We start from the raw sequence: 21993 nt of genomic DNA on the forward strand, positions 1-21993 counted from the left end.
CCAGTTTACAATCTTCTTTATCTACAGGGGCTGAATGTTTCTGAGGAGACTTGGTCTGCAGCGCAGAGTCCACTACTAGAGAATTCGGGGCTGGATGCTTGAAAAGAAAAGGGCAGGAGGCCTCCTGGACCCAATATAGGTTCTCCATCTTTTTAAAAGGGAGAGTAGACGTTACTGGGGTCAACCAAGCAGCCTTAGAAGCAGCCACCAGGAATGGACGCATTGGAAGCGCGGTGAGGTGCACCACAGATATGGTAGTCAGGTAAATATACACAGTCTACACTATTTATGCTGAGCCTGGTGTCGAATGCGACCTAGCCAGCACCAAAGTCGGTGCAGCCGATGTCGCCGAGGGAGCGTGCTTGTCCCTTTTTTTGGTGGGGTTCTGCCCAGAGATGATAACCGCCCAGAGATGAAAGTTTGTGGCAGTGTACAAATTTGATTAATAAAATAAATAAATAATAACAAGGAAAGATGGTGTTCATATTTATGCTTATGCGATCGCTCTCACCCTCCCTCCATAGGCTTCTTAAAAGCAACAGAGTCAGAAGACATGGCCACCGACAGGCTAGGTGTCGAGGTTTTCGGCGGTGATGGTGGGTTCATTCTTGGCATCCCCGGGCAAAGGATATTTTCATACAGACACAGACAGACCTTACAGACACTGATGTTGTTAAAGTCTCCCAAGTAGATGAGGCAATCAGAATGTCCATCCAAGGAGAGCATAGTGCTCTTACAGTACAAGTTGCACAGCGTTTAAAACCCTTAGGGAGCAGATATAGCTAGGTCCAAAAAAATGGTCCAAAGTCAGCCAAAAAATAAGAAGCAGAATGCCTAAGCTGAGGGGAGATGTTAATAGCTCAATTGCTGAATCAATTTTTAAAAGCGGGGTGGGGGAGAGATGCCCAAACCCCTGTAATGAGAGTTCTCCTCTGAAGACTGAGTTCTCAAAATGGAAGTTGGCATGCATGAACACAATACAATTCTACATTTCAAATTTGAACTCTTTTACATCCACTGTCAAGGAGTCCAAGAAAGATGTAACAATGCAAACCTCCAAAACATTGCACGTGATGTTTTCCTCAAGAACTGAGATCACAGTACTCAGTATTATGTTTACAACATAATTCTCCATTTAATATTCCCCAATTAACATCCAGTTCCAGAAATGCACCCATTTTCAAGGAGGCCATGAAAATTATTTTTAAAGCAATGACTGAACAGGCCCTTTAAAAATATTATGCTCCAGTATTTTTTTAAAAATTACTCCTTTCTCCAAACATGTGTCTTAATACACTTTAATAAACTACATGACCTTACAATGTACCTTGAAAATGCCATATAATACGCTATTTCTTTTACAGCTTTAAACACACTTGAATGTTGATCATCCAATGCCCTAATAGCCCCGCATACCTTTATTGATTTATACTTATATAAGAATTCATGCCTCTAGTCTAAGTTATGCAGTTTAGTAATTTACAGCTAGACTAGGAAGCTGTATGCACTTAGACTCTCATGCAACCTCTACTATGACAGTTCCTTTTAAAGTGGCTATAAACGCTGAGAAAAGGTGCTAAATCCAGACATACTAAATGCAGGTATTACACCTCTTAGAAAAAACATTTTAACATTTGGGACTCCACTATGGGTATTCAGCTTCACAAGCCCCATAATTTCCATTGCTTAACATTTATAAATATCAAAAGGGACAAACAGAAGATAAAAGGCTGTAGACAACATTTTTCAGAGAGATCAGCTAATGTTGCAAACGTAAAAGCATCAATTACCCTTTTCGATGGATGTTTCAACTGCATTTTTGGGGTTCTTTTAATTTTCTACAGATGATATTTAGTAGCAAAAATAATCATTAAATCAAACAAAAAAGCAAGTTGGTTTGATCTGGAGACAAGGGTGTCTTGCTTTATAAAATTACAAATTCCTTTTTGTATTTCAAAATACAAAACCTTTCACAAACTGTGTCGACTCCTGGAGACCACAGAGCCCTGTGGTTGTCTTTGGTAGAATATAGGAGGGGTTTACCATTGCCATCTCCCACGCAGTATGAGTGGATGCCTTTCAGTGGGTGACAAAATGGCAAATGCAGTTAAATGTAAGCAAGTTTAAAGTTTAGAGTTTAGAGAGGAGAGTTGGTCTTGTGGTAGCAAGCATGATTTGTCCCCCTAGCTAAGCAGAGTCCATCCTGGTTGCATTTGAATGGGGGTCCACATGTGAGCACTGTTAAGATATTCCACTTAGGGGATGGAGTCGCTCTGGGAAGGGTATCTAGATTCCAAGTTCCTTCCCTGGCACCTCCAAGATAGAGCTGAGAGAGATTCCTGCCTGTAACCTTGGAGAAGCCGCTGCCTGTCTGTGTAGATAATACTGAACGAGATAGACCAATGGTCTGACTAGATATACGGCAGCTTCCTAAGTTCCTAAAGTGATTCATATTAGGGCAAAAAACCCCAACTTCACAGGCACACTGACGGGTCTGAGCTGTAAGGGACTGACCAGGAGAGAGATCTTGGGGTTGGGGTGGGGGTGGACAGCTCGCTGAAAGTGTCGACTCAGTGTGTGGCTGCTGTGAAAAAGACAAATTCCATGCTAGAGATCATTAGGAAGGGGATTGAAAATAAAAAAGCTAATATTATAATGCCTTTATACAAATCTATGGTGCGGCCACATTTGGAGTACTGCATGCAGTTCTGGTCACCATACCTTAAGGAGGACATTGCAGAACTGGAAAAGGTGCAGAAAGGGGGACTGGAGCAAGATGATCAGGGGTTTGGAGCACTTTCCTTATGAGGCAAGGCTACAGCATCTGGGACTTTTTAGTTTAGAAAAGAACTGACTAAGGGGAGATGTGATCAAGGTGTCTAAAATCATGTATTGAATAGAGAAAGTGGACAGAGGAAATTTTTTCTCCCTCTCTCACAACACTAAAACCAGGGGTCATTCCATGAAACTGAAGACCAGGAAATTTAGGACCAACAAAAGGAAGTACATGCATAATAGAGCCCCTGGTGGCGCAGTGGTAAAACTGCTGCCCTGTAACCAGAAGGTTACAAGTTCGATCCTGACCAGGGGCTCAAGGTTGACTCAGCCTTCCATCCTTCCGAGGTCGGTAAAATGAGTACCCAGAATGTTGGGGGCAATATGCTAAATCATTGTAAACCGCTTAGAGAGCTCCGGCTATAGAGCGGTATATAAATGTAAGTGCTATTGCTATTGCTATAATTAATCTATAGAAAACTACCACAGGATGTGATGGACATTCATTCATTTATTAATTACATTTTATATCCCGCTTTTCCTCCACGGAGCCCAGCGTGTAATTTCTCCTCACAAAAACCCTGTGAAGAAGGTTAGGCTGAGAGAGAAGTGACTGGCCCAGAGTTACCCAGCTAGTATCATGGCTGAATGGGGATTTGAACTCTGGTATCCCCGGTCCTAGTCCAGCACTCTAACCACTACACCATACTGGCTCACTAGCTTGGCTGGCTTTAAAAGGGGCTTAGACAAATTCATGGAAGATAGGTCCTTCAATGGCTACTAGTCCGGAGGCTACAGGCCACCTCCAGCCTCAGAGGCAAGATGCCTCTAAATACCAGTTGCAGGGGAGCAACAACAGGAGAGAGGGCATGCCCTCACCACTTGCCTGTGGGGTTCTCAGAGGCATCTGGTGGGCCACTGTGTGAAACAGGATGCTGGACCTGATAGGCCTTTGGCCTAATCCAGTATGGCCCATGATGAGATGGACTGGTGCCCTGACCCATGTGTCAGGGACAGTGGCAGGTATGTGAGTGTGTGCATGCACATGCACATGTAATATTTCTTGGTGATTGCTGTGACGAGCTCCATATCTGGCCTTGAGACTAACCTGTGCTTTAGTCTGTTCTGCAATCTGCACTGCAAGGTCAAAATGTGGCTGAAGTTGCTCTAGTTGAGCTTATGGCTCTGCTTGCTGCTAAGGGTACTGCTGTGGCAGCTCTTGCAATGCTAGGAAGTAAGGAGTCATAACTGTGTGTGAGAGAGAGACTTGTGCCAATGATTTTACTGCAACGCAGGCACTGTGGCTGGCACTGGATTCTGGATCGGTGATCTTTTTGGATAACTTTTCAACTGTGTTTGAAATGTGTGTTCTGTGTCTGGAGAGACAGATTCCCTTTTACTGTGTGCTCAAGGCGGGGTTGCAAAATGCATTGCAAACAGCAATGCAAAACATGTTTGCATTGCAATGTGTGCATTACTCCTCATGGGTAGCTCTTAGGGACACCAAAGTAGGGATTTAATCTTTCCCCCAAACCCCCATAGGATCCTATGGGCAGTTTGGGGGAAAGGGTAAACATTTGTTTAAAATTGCCTGCTTGCCCATTTCTTTTGTGGGTTGGGTGGTACGTAGCACCCACCATGCCTTGCCACACAACCCACTAGGAGCTACTACGGGGAACAATAGGGTGTTTCGAGTTCCCCCACTGTTCCCCTATGGCCAATTAGAAACTAGGGATGTGTAGAAAGTTTTGAGCTCAACACATTCTGACTCACAATGGGCCGTTTTGAGCTCCAAACAGAATGCCCTTCAAATGAAGCATCCGTTTTGAGCTCAGGAAAGAATGACCCTGTTCCAAGTCGGAACATTTCAAGTATTCCGAGCACCATTTTGGAGGCCTTTCCCCATCTTCCTGACTGCTTTATTTTATTTATTTATATTTGTATGATTACAAGCCAACCAAGAAGCAAGGAGTAAGCCAACCGGAAGGCAGTGCCAAAACCAGTCAGAGAGGAAAAAACAACCCTCCAAAATGGCACTTGGAACACTTGAAGTATTCCGAGCTCAGAACGGAACACAAATCCCATTCCATGCACATTGCTTTTGAGTTTTCTCCTGTCGAAACAACCGGTTCAACTGCTGTAACATGTTGTGACATAAGATTTTGAGCTTGAAATCAAAATGCAGAATCCATTTTGTGCACATCCCTATTACTGCATGTCATAGCCTCTCAATATATACTACATTCTCTCAGTTTTTGTATGCATTTTAATGAGTCATCCTTAGCAATCTGACTTTTAATCAGCACATTTCTTGTTTATTTTTTGAGCCTTAATCTGAGCTTAACATAATTTACATGATATCTGAACTTTTTACACACACTTTACACATACCTCCCCCAACTAGAACTCAATTTCAAAGGTGTAAATAAATCTACCCAAACAGTGTCAAAGGCCTATGAAACATAGAAGAAAAAATCACTACAGGGAAAATCCCAAATATTTTAAGATTATGTATTAGACACTTGAGAAATAGAAGAAATTATTCCTACTAATTGTGATTCTGATTCAAAAAAATCCCCTCAAGACAATTTCAGTTTTGAGTACAGGACCACCTTGTGCCAAATCAACAGCTGAACTTCAATTGTATAGCAGCATATGGCAGCAAACAGCAGATAATCCACAGGAAGTCCAAACAAGCATCAGGCCAGGATCCAAAGAGCTATTTCAGGCATGCCCTAGGTCTTGCAAAAGCCTGGTAAGATTTTAAATAACCATTTTTCCCTTGTAGGAACAGACTCCCAAGCCATAATACAGGTTCTTTTTGTATTTCCCATCAGTTTAAAAAATGGATTTGGCATATGGCATGGAAGACTATTGCTCCAGTTTTAGAAATACATGTCCAAAGCACCCAAGTATGTAAAATTATCCACATGATTTTCTGGATGCCACCCGTGGCTTATGATGAAAGCACCTTTACATCTCTCATGATTTATATGATATTACAAGTAGCACAAAATTAACAGTTCTAGCTGGTCTTGTGCATGTAAAAACAAATATGTACTAATCTAGAGTATGTTCAAGTGAATACCAGCCAACAGCTACGAGATGAAGAAACTTACCAATTTTCAAATAATAAAAAAATTATAAAACTCTATTATTTTAATAGCTTCTTTCCACCGGAAAAGCAAAAAAGTACAAAAGAAGAGAGAATGCATTTGTACAGCAAGATACTATAGATTTTATGAACTAATTAAGGCAATAACCTTTTCCATCCTTTATTGTTAAGCTTTGTGGCTCTATGGAGAAGAGTGAAATACATCCGGTGAAAAAACCTCTTTAGTCACTTCCATTCTTATTAGGGCTTACAGCTAACTATGCAAAAAGAGAACACTAGCTTGCGCTTAAAATATAATCTCTTACAGAAAGTTAAACACAGTAATTTGAGAGTTGACATTTTTATCATAAAAGTAATTGGGCTGATGCACACCCTACAAGGAAAAACCAAAATTTTAAAAAGCTAAACCAATTTAAGAATGAAGACAGTGATTTCACTACAAATGCAACAATTTTTTAAAGCTTGGATTTTAGTCAAAGATTATTCATGTACTACTCCTTCTCAACTCAAAATATTGAACAACATTTGTAGCACACATGCTATTGATAAACACAAGTATAAACTCCCCAACATTAAACACAAATCGAACATTATCTATTATAGTCTACATGAACATACTAAATTATTCTAATTTATTGAAATCTTGCTTTACTCTATCAAAGAAATTGTGGTGTTCCTTGTGGTCTTCTGTTCTTAGGGCCCATCTGGCTGAGGTAATTTCAAGAATTAGTGAAATAAACATAGCCTTGAATGGTATTAAGAAATAATGCTGCCATTCATTAGAGATCTTTGAAAGAACCTATTACTTTCTCTTTTGAGCACTGAGAGGCAGAAGACATTTCTTTTATCTCAATAAATATGACGTCTTTTCAAGTCATGTTGAAGCTATCCCAAGAAAGGAAACAAAATTCTCCAAAACACAGCATTTGAGAATTTAAGTTCATATACACAGTTTTTTAGTTAAAAGGAGCATGCTCAGATAGGCTTCATAGTCTTATCACTTGCGAATAAAAGTTAGTGTAGTTCTCTACTTGGAAAAGAGACAGAATAAGAAACATTAATGCCTGCAGGAAGGTGTTATGCTCATTTAACAGGGGAAAAACACAGTTTTTGTACACTATTTTGAGTACTCTTCCAGCAACAAGACAGTTAAATTTTTAATGGCTGACATGTTCTACAGGGTTAGGAGGGTGAGCAAGAGCTGCTATCTCACAAAAGAAACTGCTGCAGTGCTCAGCCAAAGGCTTGTCCTGCAGTCAAGTGTGTGTGGACAAGGAGTGATTTTCACTGCTCTCTCCTGCCTTCAAAAGTACTTTTTGGCTTTCAGAAATGTGTTCTTGAGGCCATGTGATCCTTGGGGACATATTTCTGGAAGCCAAAAAGTACTTTTGGAGGAAAGAGAATGCAGTGATAATTGCTCCCTCACCCAATCCACACATGCTCAGCTTCAGGACAAGCCTCTGGTTGAGTTCTATAGCAGTCTCTCTACGAGGGATAAGCTTTTGCTCCATCTTCCTAACCCTGTGGAAGATGGCCAGTATGTCTAGCACAATTATTGCACAAAATAAACCCTATTTCTCTTTGCTACCTCCCTTACAGTTCTTAATCATAAATTCCACAGATTTTAGAGAATAAAAGAGTCATTGCCATGGACACTCAGTGACAGTTGTATCTCTTATTTCTTCCTTAAGAAAGCACTGTATTTCACTGCTCAATTCTCCATATGTTTCCTTTATACAGTATCTCATACAACATACAATACGCATAATAAAATAAGAGAAATAAATCATCTGCAAGGATTGGCTGAGTTGCCAAAGAGGTAGACTTTCACTGACAGCTGTGTTCATCCTAAAGAGGGGTGGGATAGACAGAGGAACCTAGAGAAGAAGAGAAAGAAGCATGGGCCTCAGCAGTATAGGGACAATGGAGTGGGGGGGATGGTTGTCCCTTGGGCATGGGACTTTGGGAGCTTCCCACAGTCTGCTCCCACCATTTGCCTTAGCAGCCTGCCCCCTTTGCCCGAGCAGCTTAGCCTCACTGATTCTTGCAGCAGCCAGGGAAAAATCTCACTGTGCTTCTCCACCCACCCACCCACCCCCGCACCCTTGGAGCACTCAGTCTCTAATGCTGCCTCTTCCCTGCTGTGGGGCAAAGAGGGCTGACCAGTCAGAATGGCTCCTGGTGCTTTGTTTGCTATGATTTAACCAAATCAGCCTCTTTTATCTGATTAGCCATTCCTAACTCTCAGGTCCATTGTTTAATATGCAAAGGGAGAGTGAGTGCAAGATCTTTTCCATTAGCTGCAGCAGAGAGCTTTGTGTTTTCTTTGCTCCTGCTTTCTCACTCGCTCACTCACTCACGGGTGGGTGGGGCTTGTTCACCCAGTGCTTTGCAGTCTGAACTTTGGCAGTGGCATGCTGCTGTTCCCACTGTGATCTGAGTGTAGGGGTAGGAAGGGGGCTTTGTATGGGGGCGGCATGAGTGGGGCATAAAAAGAATGAGGAGCATGGAAAAGGAGCTGGTGAGCAAAGGAAGGGATGGGATGGGAGTCGTGGAGGAAGTGGACGAGTGGCTGCTCTTTGGAAAGTGGGTGGGTAGATTCCTTCCTTCAGCTCTGATGTATGGCATTCTTAGCCACAGATATGACTTTCTTTCTAATTCTTTCCAGCATCACAAACTGATTCCAGATTTGCCTAAGTTGGCCAATCCCTCCAAGTGGTGCAAGAGAGGGCATGCCTTCAACTCCTGCCTGTAGGCTTCCAGCAACATCTGGTGGGCCACTGTGTGAAACAGGTTGCTGGACTAGATGAGCCTTGGGCCTGATCCAGCAGGGCTGAGATTATGTTCTTAAGTAAATCCCCTGGACCCAGCTACATTTGCATTGGCAGCCCAAACAATATGGGTTAATTACTTGAAATCTATAGCAATGGATTGTAAGGGAGACCCTTTTATCTCGTGGAATGGGTTGCTGTATTTATTTGTATGTGATTGAGTATGGGTGACTGTACCTATATTATTTTATTTGGAGGCAGTGACCTATGGCTACACACAATGAATAAACTACAGTTCTCTACATAGGGTTCCTTGATATTATTCATGAAGCATGAAACTTTGATTTGTCTTCCATACAATGCTAGTACTGGATAGAAATAGCAGTTCTGCATGGCAAATTGTTAAAGAAATATATGCCATAAGGTACGCAAACACAATAACTTTCATTCTAAGTGAGTGACTGAAAGCAGTTGAGAAACTGGAGGATAAATTAGATTTACTGGGGAGATGGAGTCACAAACTCCCATATGGCTCCTTTTCCAAGAAGTAGTTACATGTATGGTGTGAGAGAGAGAAAGAGAGAGAATGAATCTAGATAGGAGCTACAGTGCAGGGAGAGGGGTGTCTAACCACTTCCCCAGTACCCGAAATTCAAATTACTGGCCCAAAGCTGCAGAGAGGGAAATGTATATGCACAGTTTTATGGTCATATGTTTTCTCCTCTGAGACTAATAGTAATTTGGGGAGGGCACTCTGGATTAGGGCTGCAGTGTGGTGGAACGGACGGTTACACCTCCCTGCTGCACCATGGTACCAATTCAAACCCTCTCCCTCAACTGCTTTTTAAAAATGATATTGGGAGTTCTGATCATGGAACTCCCATGTCACATCAGCTTGGTTCTGAGTTTGTCTCCAGGAACACCCCATATCTTGCAGTGGTTTATTATCTGTAATTAAATAAGACTATAGTTTGAATAATCAACTGAGAAGTTCAATATACAAGTAATAGAATGCATTTCATAACAGAGCAAAATAAAATTTCTTAAAACATTTGCATTGACATGAATTTTGCTGATTGTTTGTTCATAGTGTTTCAGACTGATGCTTATCAAAATAGAGGACCCATTAACAGTGGTCTGAACCCTACTGAACTCCAGTTTCTTTAGCCTTTAATCCAAGTTCTAGACACATCACCCGTAAAATCTTTTAACAAGCACATATTTCTATTGTTCAAGCCTAACAAATCAAAGCAAACTTATCAGAAATGTTTGCCCTTTAAAAGGAACAGAACATGAATCGATTTCATTACTGTCACACTGTGCAGAGAAAAACATAATGTAGCCAAAAAGGAGGAAAAAAATTAGCCTATATGCAGCATTTAAAATGACAATTACACAATCACTATGCATTAATTGGCATCCATTTAAGGAGGACAGCAAGCTTTCTCTGTGAAGATAATAAACACACCATTGCTCCCATCCTTAGCCTTTTGAGACTGAATAAAAAGAGAAGTTAGGAATAGCCTGTCACTTCAGGCTTTGAGTACTAAATTATTAATTCACGCAAAATACTACATTTAAATACTATTAAACCAACCAAAGGCAGCATATATGCAGACTTGAAAAGGAGTTTTTACACTTGGCTAGACTATCAAATACAGTCCCATGTATTTCGACTGACATGTCGACTGAATTTCATTTATTTTTCTTTGGTTTCTCATTATTTTCTTTGCCACGCTCACTGATCAAAGAGGTTTGTTGAAGTTTGTTGCTACCTTCAGTTTGTCTTATTTTTCTTGTTGTGAACTAGCTAGTTGGGACTTCACAATTGCTCCGCATACTATAAACTAACGCCATAAAACAAGGGATTTAGATCTTCAGTGCAGAATTAGAGAACTGGAGGGAAGGAAGATGCCATTCCCCAAACATGTACTGCATAGCAACATAAGCAGTGTAAGATAACATCAGCAAAAGTAAATTGTTTTTAATCATTTTTATTTAAATATTCACTTTTCAAGATGGATTCATCAGAAGAATCATTCCAAAGGATGCTTCTATATGTAACATCAAAACTGATTCTGAATTGCCCATCAGAGTGATTCTCTGATAAAGTCATGTATTCATTTATTTTATGAAATATTAAAGTAGTATAAATATGGGGCAACACAGTAATGGGTTACACACAACTCTCAATTAAAGCTTCACATTCAGCAGGTTGTTGGCAGTTTGTGAAAGTACACACATTAATGTGTGCGTTGCTACAGCAAACAATAGAGAATTCCCTATTTTCCCACCAAAACATTCCACTCTCTCTACTCTTCTTATGATGTACCCTAGTATCAATGTATGCAACCTGGGATTTCTTCTATAATTCTTCCTAATTTTTAGTTTCTTTCGACCACAGCAAAAGCAATTTCCTAAACTTAGGAAATCATCTGGTTCTGGCAAGGGAAATCCCTACTTAGTCCCCTATAATCAGTAATGCTTCTTTTCATTTTTATTGATTTATTGCTATAATTAATTTGCTGCCTCCCAGGGTCCTCCCCCCACCCATGTTGTTTCTGATTGTCACTCATTTACAGGGCTCCTATCCCTCAAATTAGAGTGTTGTGGCACACTAAGGAGAACTCACTTGCAGGAAACCTTTGTTCTGTCAGCCACCATGGTCCACTGCTGCTGGTTAGTGGAAACTTCGATATAATAGCTGTAGCTCCTGTCATCACAATCCCAGAGAAGTAGCCTGGATAATCAAAGAGAGCAAGAATTCAGCAGTCACTATTAAACAACACAATGTATAAATAACACTGTCCTCTATTATTTTTGCAGCTTAACCACTAGTTTTGGAATGTGCCTCTTATAAATCAGCAGAACTCCCCGTAGACATTTATTTTCTTAGGATTCTTGAAAATCTATTTATTTATGACCTAGGTTTAAAAATACAGGTAAGAGTAGAATTATAGATATATGGATATGCTTCCTAGGAGAAGGGGCATAACTAAATGACAGAGCACATGCTTTGCATGTAGCAGGTTCCAGGTTCAGTCCTGGCATCTCCAGGGAGGACTAGGGAAGATCCGTGTCTAAAAATCCTGGAGGACTACTGCTTGTCAGTGTAGACATTAGTAACCTAGATGGATCAATGGCATGTCTCAGGAGAAGGCGGTTTTAGGCATGGTAAAAGGCAACATCAAGACGTTCATATATTTCTGAGAAACTACTGAAAGTTTTGCTTCCAAAAACTACTCAATTTTGAATATTTAAAGCAATCTGTATGTAACATCAATTAGATAATTTCTATGAAATCCATTCAATACTTAAGTTAGACAATTAAGATAATTTCTATGAGATCCATACAATTCTTAAGTTAGACAATTAGATAATTCCTATGAGAGCCATACAATTCTTAAGTTATGTACAAATCGATATATGTACTAAACTAGTTCAACTGGTGTGTGGACAGGATTGCTTTGCCAAACTGGAAGTCAGTGCTTCACAGATCAACGCAGAATGTACAGCCTGAAAAGCAGAAAGCGGATAAAACTCCACAAAACCCCAACATGTCCTTTCTCAGTGGTAAATGTGCTACTACATAAAGGAAAGGAAAGATTGTGCTGTTGAGTCGGTGTTGACTCCTGGCATTATGAGATTATGCCTTTCAGCACCTTCCTGTATCGCTGCTGCCCGATATAGGAGTTTCTCATATTCTGGGGAACACACAAGCGGGGATTCGAATCAACAGCATCCTGCTTTCTAGGCAGGTTACTTCCCTGCTGTGCCATTAGGTGGCTTGCTACTACATAGGCCAATCCTTTTTTACATGAGAATATATATGAAGATTTCACACTGAAAGGAAACTGATGCAGGCCTACCACTCCCAAAAGAAACTTCACCACCAGATGTGGAACAAAGTAGGGGTGATGGATTTTAGTTGAACCACAGCTGGAGGGCCAAGCCCCCCCCACCCTTTATACATGGAACTACATCTCCAGCACATCTCAAAATCATATAAAAGGGTTGTTCTATTAAATAACTACCTTCACCGTCTGAGGCTCATGTACGTTTTTCTTTGGCACCAATGAACTGGGTTTTTTTTGGGGGGGGTATATTTTTAAATGATTAGCAGATGTGATTTTGCTTGCATCTTACACAAATGCTTTGGCTGGCTGCATACCACTGATTAGAAAGAGTTCACTTTACAACAACAAATTGCCCTCTTTGCTGCTGTTTTGATACAAATATGCTTTCAAAAGCTTTGTCTTTGCTTTTGGAGCGAGAAATGACAGGAAGCAGAGTCAGAAGATTACATTTATTTTGCCTTAAAATAATTGCTCTCTCATCAGCCTACGAGGAAAGTTTTAAATTGCAATGTTCTAATTGGAAAGCCTGCATTATGCATATTATGGCAAGCTACATTGTGCTGATTGCCATTTTTAACTTTTTTTCTTTTCCTTAAAGGTTTAAATTTACAACTATACCAGGTCCAGAGTTAAAAGGCCTACTATGCCTTGTGCTTATTGACTCAGATGGCAGCTACTGAAAGAGTAAAATTGCTCCATGTTGCTTGCGCTTTGCACTACCATTTGTAGAAGGCTTACACTAGTTATTCACACAATTACAACAGTTTTTAAAATTACTTGGTGTCTCTCTTTGGGAAAAAGAGGGGCTAACACACATTACGATACATGTATAAACTATTGTGATTACACTCAATGATTTCTATGAATCCCTAGGGATTGTTGTACATTAAACAAATATTCACACTTTGCATTTCTCCCCCATTTAGACTTCTCTCTTTCTCCTTATCTCTTAGTAAGCAACACAACATTTTTAAAAATACTGGGGGGAAATCCATCAATAGCTTACATCAGCCATCCGATAGCTAATAAACAAACCTCCTCTTAAATCTATAGTGCATATGTTAGTCCCACCTTTATCAAACTTAATTTAAATGCATGGTCTTTAAATGGTCTTCTAAGCAACTGAAAAACAACTGTGTTTCTATGTTGTTGTTGATGATGATGATAATCATCATCATATATATACACACACACCACCAAAAACTTAGGTCTGGGCAGTTTACAATAAGATACAAATTAAAACAAAATTAAAACATGGCAATATTAACATTATATAAAATGTAACACAATGTTAAAAACTGTAAATCTAATTAAAACCCTGGGTGAACAAATGTGTCTCATCTGCCTTTTTAAAGAGATGGGAAATGATGAAGAGAATGAAGAGATGTCAGAGATGGAGAAGCTCTTATTTCAGCAGGGAGTGCGTTCCAAAGCCTTGGGGCAGCAAAGGAGAAGGCCCGTCCCTGAGCAGCCACCAGACGAGCCGGTGGCAACTGCAGATGAACCTCTCCAGATGATCATAAGGGGCAGTGGGGCTCACGGCAAAGAAAATATTTTCTTAAATAACCAGGGTTAGGGTTTTATAGGTTATAAACAGCACCTTCCATTCTGCCCAGAAACTTATTAGGAACATAAGAAGCTGCCATATACTGAGTCAGACCATTGGTCTATCTAGCTCAGTATTGTCTTCACAGACTGGCAGAGGCTTTTCAAAGGTTGCAGGCAGGAATCTCTCTCAGCCCTATCTTGAAGAAGCTAGGAAGGGAACTTGGAACCTTCTGATGCTCTTCCCAGAGCAGCTCCATCCCCTGAGGGGAATATCTTATAGTACTCACATTTCTAGTCTCCCATTCATATGCAACCAGGGCAGACCCTGCTTAGCAAAGGGCACAAGTCATGCTTGCTACCACAAGACCAGCTCTCCTCTCTATTGGGAGCCAGTGTAGCTCTTTTAGTATAGGAGTAATATGGTCTCTCCAAGATGACCCAGAGACCAACCTAGTTGCCACATTCTGTACCAAGTGCAGTTTCTGGACTACATACAAAGGCCCCCATAGAGCACACTGCACTAGCCTAGTCTTGAGGTTATCAGCATATGTATCACTATTGTGAGGTCATTTATCTCAAGAAATGGACGCAGCTAGTGTATTAGCCGATGCAGATAGAAAGCATCTCTGGCCACAGTCTCAACTCGAGACAACAGGGAGAGATTTGGATCCAGAAGCACTCCCAGACAGTGTACCTGTTCTTTCTGGGGAAGTGTGACTGCATCCAGAACTGGCAGATCAAAATTGTCTCCCGAGTTCTGACATGCACAATCAGTACCTCCATCTTATCTGGATTCAGTCTCAGTTTGTTATCCCTCATCCAGCCCATTACCTTCTCCAGGCAGGCATCTAGGGAGGTTATTCATTCTCCCAATGATGTTAACATGGAGAAACAGATCTGGGTATCATCAGCATACTGATAATAACCTGCACCAAATCTCCTGATGATCTCTCCCAGCGGTTTCATGCAGATGTTAAATAACATCAGAGATAATATGGAGCCCTGAGGGACACCATGTTATTTATTATTAATCTTCATCATCATCTATTCAATTTCTATATGAAAGTTGAGATTTTGAAGAACTACAGTCTCCAAGGGACACCATCTGGTATCTGCCTGTGAGGTAGGACCATAACCACTGCAAAGCAGTGCCTCCCACCCCAATCCTTTCAGATGCTCCAGAAGGATACAATGGTCAATAGTATTGAAAGCCGCCGATAGATCCAAAAGGACCAACAGAGTTACACTCCTTCTGTCAATTTCTAATTGGATATCATCCATCAGGCCAACCAAGGCAGTCTCCACCCCATAGCCCACCTGAAAGCCAGTTTGAAATGGGTCTACATAATCAGTTTCCTCCAAGATTGCCTGGAGCTGGAAGGCCACCACCTTCTCAATTACCTTGCCCAGCCACGAAAGCTTGGAGACAGGCCTATAGTTGCTCAGCTCTGAGGGATCCAATGCAGGCTTCTTCAGAAGAGCCTGAATTCTAATGATTGCCTCCTTAAAAGAAGGAGGCATCCTGCCCTCCCTCAGATAAGTATTTATAATACCTACCCGGCCTTCTAAAACACGCCCCCTGCCTGATAGTATAAGCCATGCCAAACAAGGGTCAAGAGAACAGATGGTAGACCACACTGTTCCAAGCAGCTTGTTCACATCCTCAGGAGTCACAAAGTGAAACTGATCCAACCTAACCACATAAGAGGAGTTGCTGGACACCTCTGTATCAGATACTGCAGTAACTGTGGGTCTGCCTCTAAGTCGGCCTGAATATGAGAGCTTTTACACAAATAACTCATTAAGGTCACAGTGGATAATTGATGGTTCCCAGTTCTTATTCAAGGGAGGAGAGGCATGCACTAGCCCTCTCACAACCTTGAACAACTCCACTGGGCATGAGCTTGCAGATGCAATATAAGCAGAAAAGAATCACTTCTTTGCCACATCTCGCCTGAGCATAGATCTTCAAATGCGCTCTATGTTGTAATCTGTTGGATTTGAGTAGTCTTTCTCCACTTGCACTTCAGTCATCTACCTAGCTTCAGCCCCCCCCCCCCTCCGGGCAGTTATTTCATATACCAAGAGGACAGTTTTGAAGTAGGTCAGAGAGTATGCTTCGGAGTGCCCTGGTGAGTTTGCTGTTCCAATTCTCCACCAGGGCATCAACAAGATCACTTGCAGAGCCAAAACTAAATCCTTCCTAGCCTTCTTGGAATCCTATTGGATCCAATAACCTTCTTGGGCAGACCATCGTAATAGGCCCTCACCCCTGCAGAGGCAAGACGTGGTTGTAAGTCCAACCTTAACCAGATGGTAGTCTGTCCATGTCAATGGGGAAATCACAGGAGTCCCCACCATGGAACACCACCCTGATCAGAGTAGGACCAGATCAAGCATGTGACCAGCAATTTATTTATTTATTCATTTATTTATTAGAAACATAATATACCGCTAACTCTGAAGACTCTGGGTGGTGTACAAAAGCATACAGAGCAAGACAGCATTAAAATTACATTCTAAATTAAAAACTAAAGCAACTAAGAAAAAGAAAAAAACCAAATAGTTAAATTAAAGGGTAAAAGCCTGGCGAAACAGAAAAGTCTTCAATAGAGATTTAAAAATCAATAAGGAAGGAGCTAAATGAATCTGAAGGGGAAGGGAGTTCCAGAGAAGTGGGCCAGCAACTGAAAAGGCCCTTTCACGGGTCCTAGCACCCCGAACCTCTTGGAAATCAGGGACCGACAAAAGGGCCATTTGAGAAGATCTGACCGGACAAGATGTAACTGGATAGGAAAGGTGGTAGGTAGACAGGCGCCAAACCCCATAAGGCTTTGCAGGTCAAAACCAGGACCTTAAATTGAACTCGGTAGCGAATAGGCAACCAGTGCAATGACTGCAGGTTGACTGCAGCAATGTGCATCAGTCCCGAGACTGCTGGGGATAGGCCTATAGTTGTCATGGCCACTATGAACTCCTGAGCCGTCCTGGACAAACTGGTCCTGAAGTGAACACTGAAGTCCTGAAGTGAACACTAGAGTTGAAATGTATAGCCATGGATTTTTCTCCTGCCAAAATAAGTGTGCATATATGGGGTGGGGGGGGGGGAGAGAGAGAGAAAGAGAGAGAGAGAGAAAGCTTCCTTACAAGAATATTTGTTTTATATCATGAATTCCCTTCTCTCCAGTGAAGTCATCTTGCTTACTTTCAACTGGTGAGAAAAATATTACTTCTGTAAACATTCCATTCTTCAGCAGCAACCACTACCGCCTTGGTTAGTTCTTTTTAGTGCTGAAGAGGGGGGTTTGACCTAGCTGTGAGATAAACATAAACCCTGTTAGCTTCTTGGAAGACTCCCACTAAATCAGAATCTGGCTTACTCTATTTGTTATAAAGTTCTTCTCCATCTCTAAATCTTTTAAAACTGACTGGAGCTAAGATGGGCTGGACAAACAAAATTACAAAGGCTGTTCCAGAACCCCCCTTTTTAATCCCAGGCTGCTAATATTATTAATAAGTAATTTCAGAAGCTAAAATAAAAGACTTCTGAAGGAAGATTTTTAGTTCTCATTAGTGCTGACTTTCTACAAATTAAAAATTTAGAGCTGTTTCAGTCAGAATTCCCAGAGGCATCATTCCACACTTGGTCAGAAGAAAGACTTAGCTATCTGAAATTCTGCTTTCTCACCCACCATCTTTTTGTGTAGCTGCAAAGGTCTTTTGGTTGCTCTAAGCAAATCTGCAGCTAACTTGATTATTAAAATATCTGTCAACTTACGGGCAGAATCTAAGATGTGTGATGAGCACAAACACAGATACAAATCAACATTAACATCTTTTAATTGTAGGGCTAAATCTTTTGAAGGATTACAAGTAGGGACAAAGGCAAAATCATGCAGTTTCTTTAAAAAAAAATCTAATTATGTTTCCCAATGAAGTCTTTTCATCACTGGGGATTCTCTACCGTTTCCTTGATTCAGCTCTTCAAAGCTAATAAGAAGGGTGTCAAAATTCAAATATTTTCAATAGCACACCAGCAACTAGTATCGCTCTGCCTGCTGAATATATTAACTAAAACAAAACTAGCAGGGATTTCCAAGCAAAAAAGGCTATGTGAACATAGCTCAGGGCTAAATGAGCCTCCAGGGCTCTAACTACTGAATAGTTTTCTAGTACCAGTAGAGTGCTAGATGCTGTACACAGTGCTGAAGCACCTGGTCAGGAAGGCTACATGATTTTGGCTGAGAATAACTAAGCATGCAGTAATGCAAAAGGATCACTTTTAAAATGTCTTCTGAAAGAGGCAAAGTTTCTCTATGGTATCAAGGCAAGGAAGAAAAAAACCAAAAGAAACACACATGTTGCACAGAATTCACCCTATGTGAGCTGTCTTTTCCAACTATCACAAAGAGTCTCTCAGGTACCTGTATGAATATTCACTCATGCACACTGGGCTCAAGGGCCATGTTACATGCTCCATGCACTAATCCTTCAAATGTATGCCAGAAAAGCTACCAAGGTAAATGTCTATGGTGAAACTAGCTTGTATTGTAATTGATATGGTACAGCTGAAAGGGAATGTTTGAGCAAAGGAGTCAGATTTGCACACCACAGAAAAATCAGTTCGGAAAATGTTGCGCTAGCTACCAGAGGCTTCCTATATTAGGTGGGGAAAATGTTAAATTAGCCTTCGTTAGTCAATCTTGCCCTGTGAGCTGTAGAAAGAAATGCTGAGTGAACCTGAAGTTCAGCTTGCTCACTTCCTGTAATATCTAGAATACTAAACGTTTGCCTCCACAGCATCAACTTTGCTAGAAGTACATTAATTGAAATAAGTAGCAATGAATATAATAAAAATTTGATAATACTCCCTCACATTTTTAGTAAGCATCTCAGAGCCTTTTACTCTAAGAGGAACACATGCATCCTTCAAAAAGTAGAGAACAAGAGCTTTGCCTTAAAAATGGGGCCGTGGAATTAATCTTGCTTGGTTAATAACCCCAGGTCTATACTCTTATCTGTCGAGTACAGCATTTCTGCCTCCGTCTTGTGTGCATGTAACTGCCTGTCTTGGGAGAGGCCACAGCTCAGTGGTAAAGTATAAATTTTGCATGCAGAAGGTCCCAATCCCTGTTATCTATATGTAGAGCAGTGTTCCCTCTAAGGTGTGCGCACATGCCTGCGCTCACAAGTTTTTTGATGTCTGCTCGGTCAATTTTGGATCCCGCTCAGGTTGAATCAGGAAGGCCCCATTCTGAATGCATGTGTGGTATTCTTAAAGAACACCTCAACATCATAGGGGCCACAGAAATCACCATCAGCCAACTACAAAAAACAACAGCTTACATTTTGAGGTGATACCTATAACAACAACAATATTGCTAACAAAATTCTGATGTCTGGATAAAACAAAACCAGTCAATAACACCTGTTTGACGGTGCAAACAAGAAATAACAATAACTAGCTGACCCCGCACAGAGCATCTGTGCATTCTTTGAGGTTGGCAGTTCCCACTTCCCCCACCTTCTGCCCCAGTCTTTCATGTCCTCCCCCCAACCTTCTGCCCAGGTCTGCGCCACTAGCACGCTTTCCTTCCCCGCAGGCCAGGTGCAGTGTGGATCGGGCATGGCTCTGCTGACCGCCTCCCTATTCACCCCTGCCGGGCCTCCACTGCTCTTTGCCTCTTCCTGACAGCTCAGCTGCTGCCTCAACATGGCCGGTCTGGACCCGCCGCCACCACTGCTTCCTCACCACGGCCAGCCTGGGCCGGGCCCAGCTGCCTCTCCTCACCACCACTGCTGTCGCCGCCTTCCCATCCTTGCCTCTGCCTCCCCGCTGCCTGCTTCTGCCCCCCCTTTTCTCCTCCCCCCGGCAACCGGCCTGGGCTTGCCTCCGCCACCGCATTTCCACCTGCCAAACATCCCCATGTGTCCCCACATCCCCATACATTTCTGGTCAGCTTAGTGAAATACTTATATAGATAATAATAATCTAGATAGACTGCTGGTCAGACAATATAAAGCAGCTTCATATCTCTATGTATTTACATGCATATACATGTTCTATATTCTCAGTGCTGCTTATCAGCTTGATATTTGGCAGTTACATTCTTTTCTTATTCTCTACAAGACCTGTTTTGCTGTATCATAGCATCTACAAAAGCAACATACTTTATTGTGACCTGTCATTATACAGACTTTGTCTTTGGTCCACTAACACTACTAGGTTCTCCATTTTCCAGGAAAGGTGTTGTATGCTTGTCCAGCTTGATCTAATTATTTGTGATGCGTTGAAGAGGGGCAGATTACATGCTTTAAGACCAGTGCTTTGTGCTTTAAGACCAGTTAAATTCTTGTAGATTATCTTTTTTTCCCATTGGGAACAATCCTAAAAATCTATAGGGTTATCTCAGTCAAGGATGAAAATATAACATCATTATATTCCCATTTAAAACAATCTCAGTGGAATCTTCACAAGTTTGCTGATTATGCTTTAGTAAAACATTTGATGCATTTAGCTACAAAAGACTGCATTGATTCAATGCGGATTATGAGTTTCTGTAACAATTTATATAATATCCAATTTGCTCTGTGTGTGTGTGTGTGTGTGTGTGTGTGTGTGTGTGTGTGTAAAATTGATAAAAGGTTACATTAGTTTTGTAATTCCTTACAGCCAGAACAAATGCAACTTTACTTACACACAAATATTGGAAACAAACAGGAAAAACATGAACATCTGGTTAAAAATAAAAGGAGTGAGAGAGAAAAGCAATACCATTTTGGGAATTTACTTTAAACCACCTTCCCAAGCAGAAGACATGGACAATGCTTTCCTGAACCAGTTACAAAACATTCAAAGACACAGACTGTAACACTAATGAGAAACTTCTCTTATCCTGACATCTAAACTCTACTAAGACTGGAAGGGCCAAGATATTCCTGTGCTGCTTTGCTGACAACTTCATCTTTCAGAAGGTGGAAGAAGGAACAAGCAATCCTGGACTTAGTATTTACCAACAGTAAATCATTGGTTGATGAAGTGGAAATGATGGGGACCATGGGAGAAGTGTCCGTGCCATGTTGGAATATTCAAGTATCAACAGGAAAACTGAAGGAAGTAACATGTGTACCCCAAATTTCAGGAAAGCTGTTTTTTATAAACTCAGAGAAAAATTATGCAGGATCCCATTACTATAAATCCCTAAGGAGAAAAGAATCAAAGAGAGATGGGGAATTCTGAAAAGTGAGATATTGAAGGCATAATCCCAAACAATTCCCATGGAAAAGGAAACATGGGAGACATCTAAAGAAAACAGTACAGATGCACAAAATTGACTGATGGATTGTTCAGTATGTATACCGCCTTTCATAAGGCATCCCAAGGCCATTTATAAAAGTTAAAAAACAACAAAACTCCATAAAAACCACATTTAAAACCTTAAAATCAGTTAAATTAGTAAAATAGTAAAAATCAGAAAATACCATAAAAAAGACAAACAGAAGCAGGAAAGCTGAGAGACCTGACAGTCCCTAAGGGGTAAAGGCCTGAACAAATAAAAAGGTCTTTAGTTGTTTTTTTAAAAGCAGCCACGGATGTCAAAGAGTGGACATTCACTGGGAGAGCATTCCAGAGCCTGGGGGCAACAACAGAGAAGGCCCTATCCCACGTGTGTGACAACTGAGCTTCTAGTCGGCACACAGAGCAAAGGCCCCTCTGACAACCATGTTGGGTGGGCAGAAACTCTTGGGAACAGGTGGTTCTTAAGGTATCCAGGACCCAAACTGTTAAGGGCTTTACAGATAATAACCAGCACTTTGAATTGGATCCAGAAACAAACTGGCAGTCAGTGCAGCTCTTTCAAAATAGGTGTAATATGCTCCAAGCGAGCAGTTCCAGAGAGAACCCTGGCAGCTGCATTCTGCACCG

The 21993-nt window shown here is 41.2% G+C and overlaps 1 protein-coding gene across 2 annotated transcripts in view; it reads right to left on the minus strand.

Moving 5' to 3' along the window:
* Nucleotides 1-21993, minus strand: part of BTBD9 (BTB domain containing 9) — a 247791-nt gene that overhangs the window by 50228 nt on the left and 175570 nt on the right. For both annotated transcript variants that reach the window (XM_053305173.1, XM_053305168.1), the window contains exon 9: nucleotides 11294-11401. In XM_053305173.1, the coding sequence (XP_053161148.1) occupies nucleotides 11294-11401 (108 nt within the window). The remainder of the gene's footprint in view (nucleotides 1-11293; nucleotides 11402-21993) is intronic.

Source organism: Hemicordylus capensis, chromosome 1 (assembly GCF_027244095.1).
Source record: "Hemicordylus capensis ecotype Gifberg chromosome 1, rHemCap1.1.pri, whole genome shotgun sequence".
Taxonomy (NCBI): Eukaryota; Metazoa; Chordata; class Lepidosauria; order Squamata; family Cordylidae; genus Hemicordylus; species Hemicordylus capensis.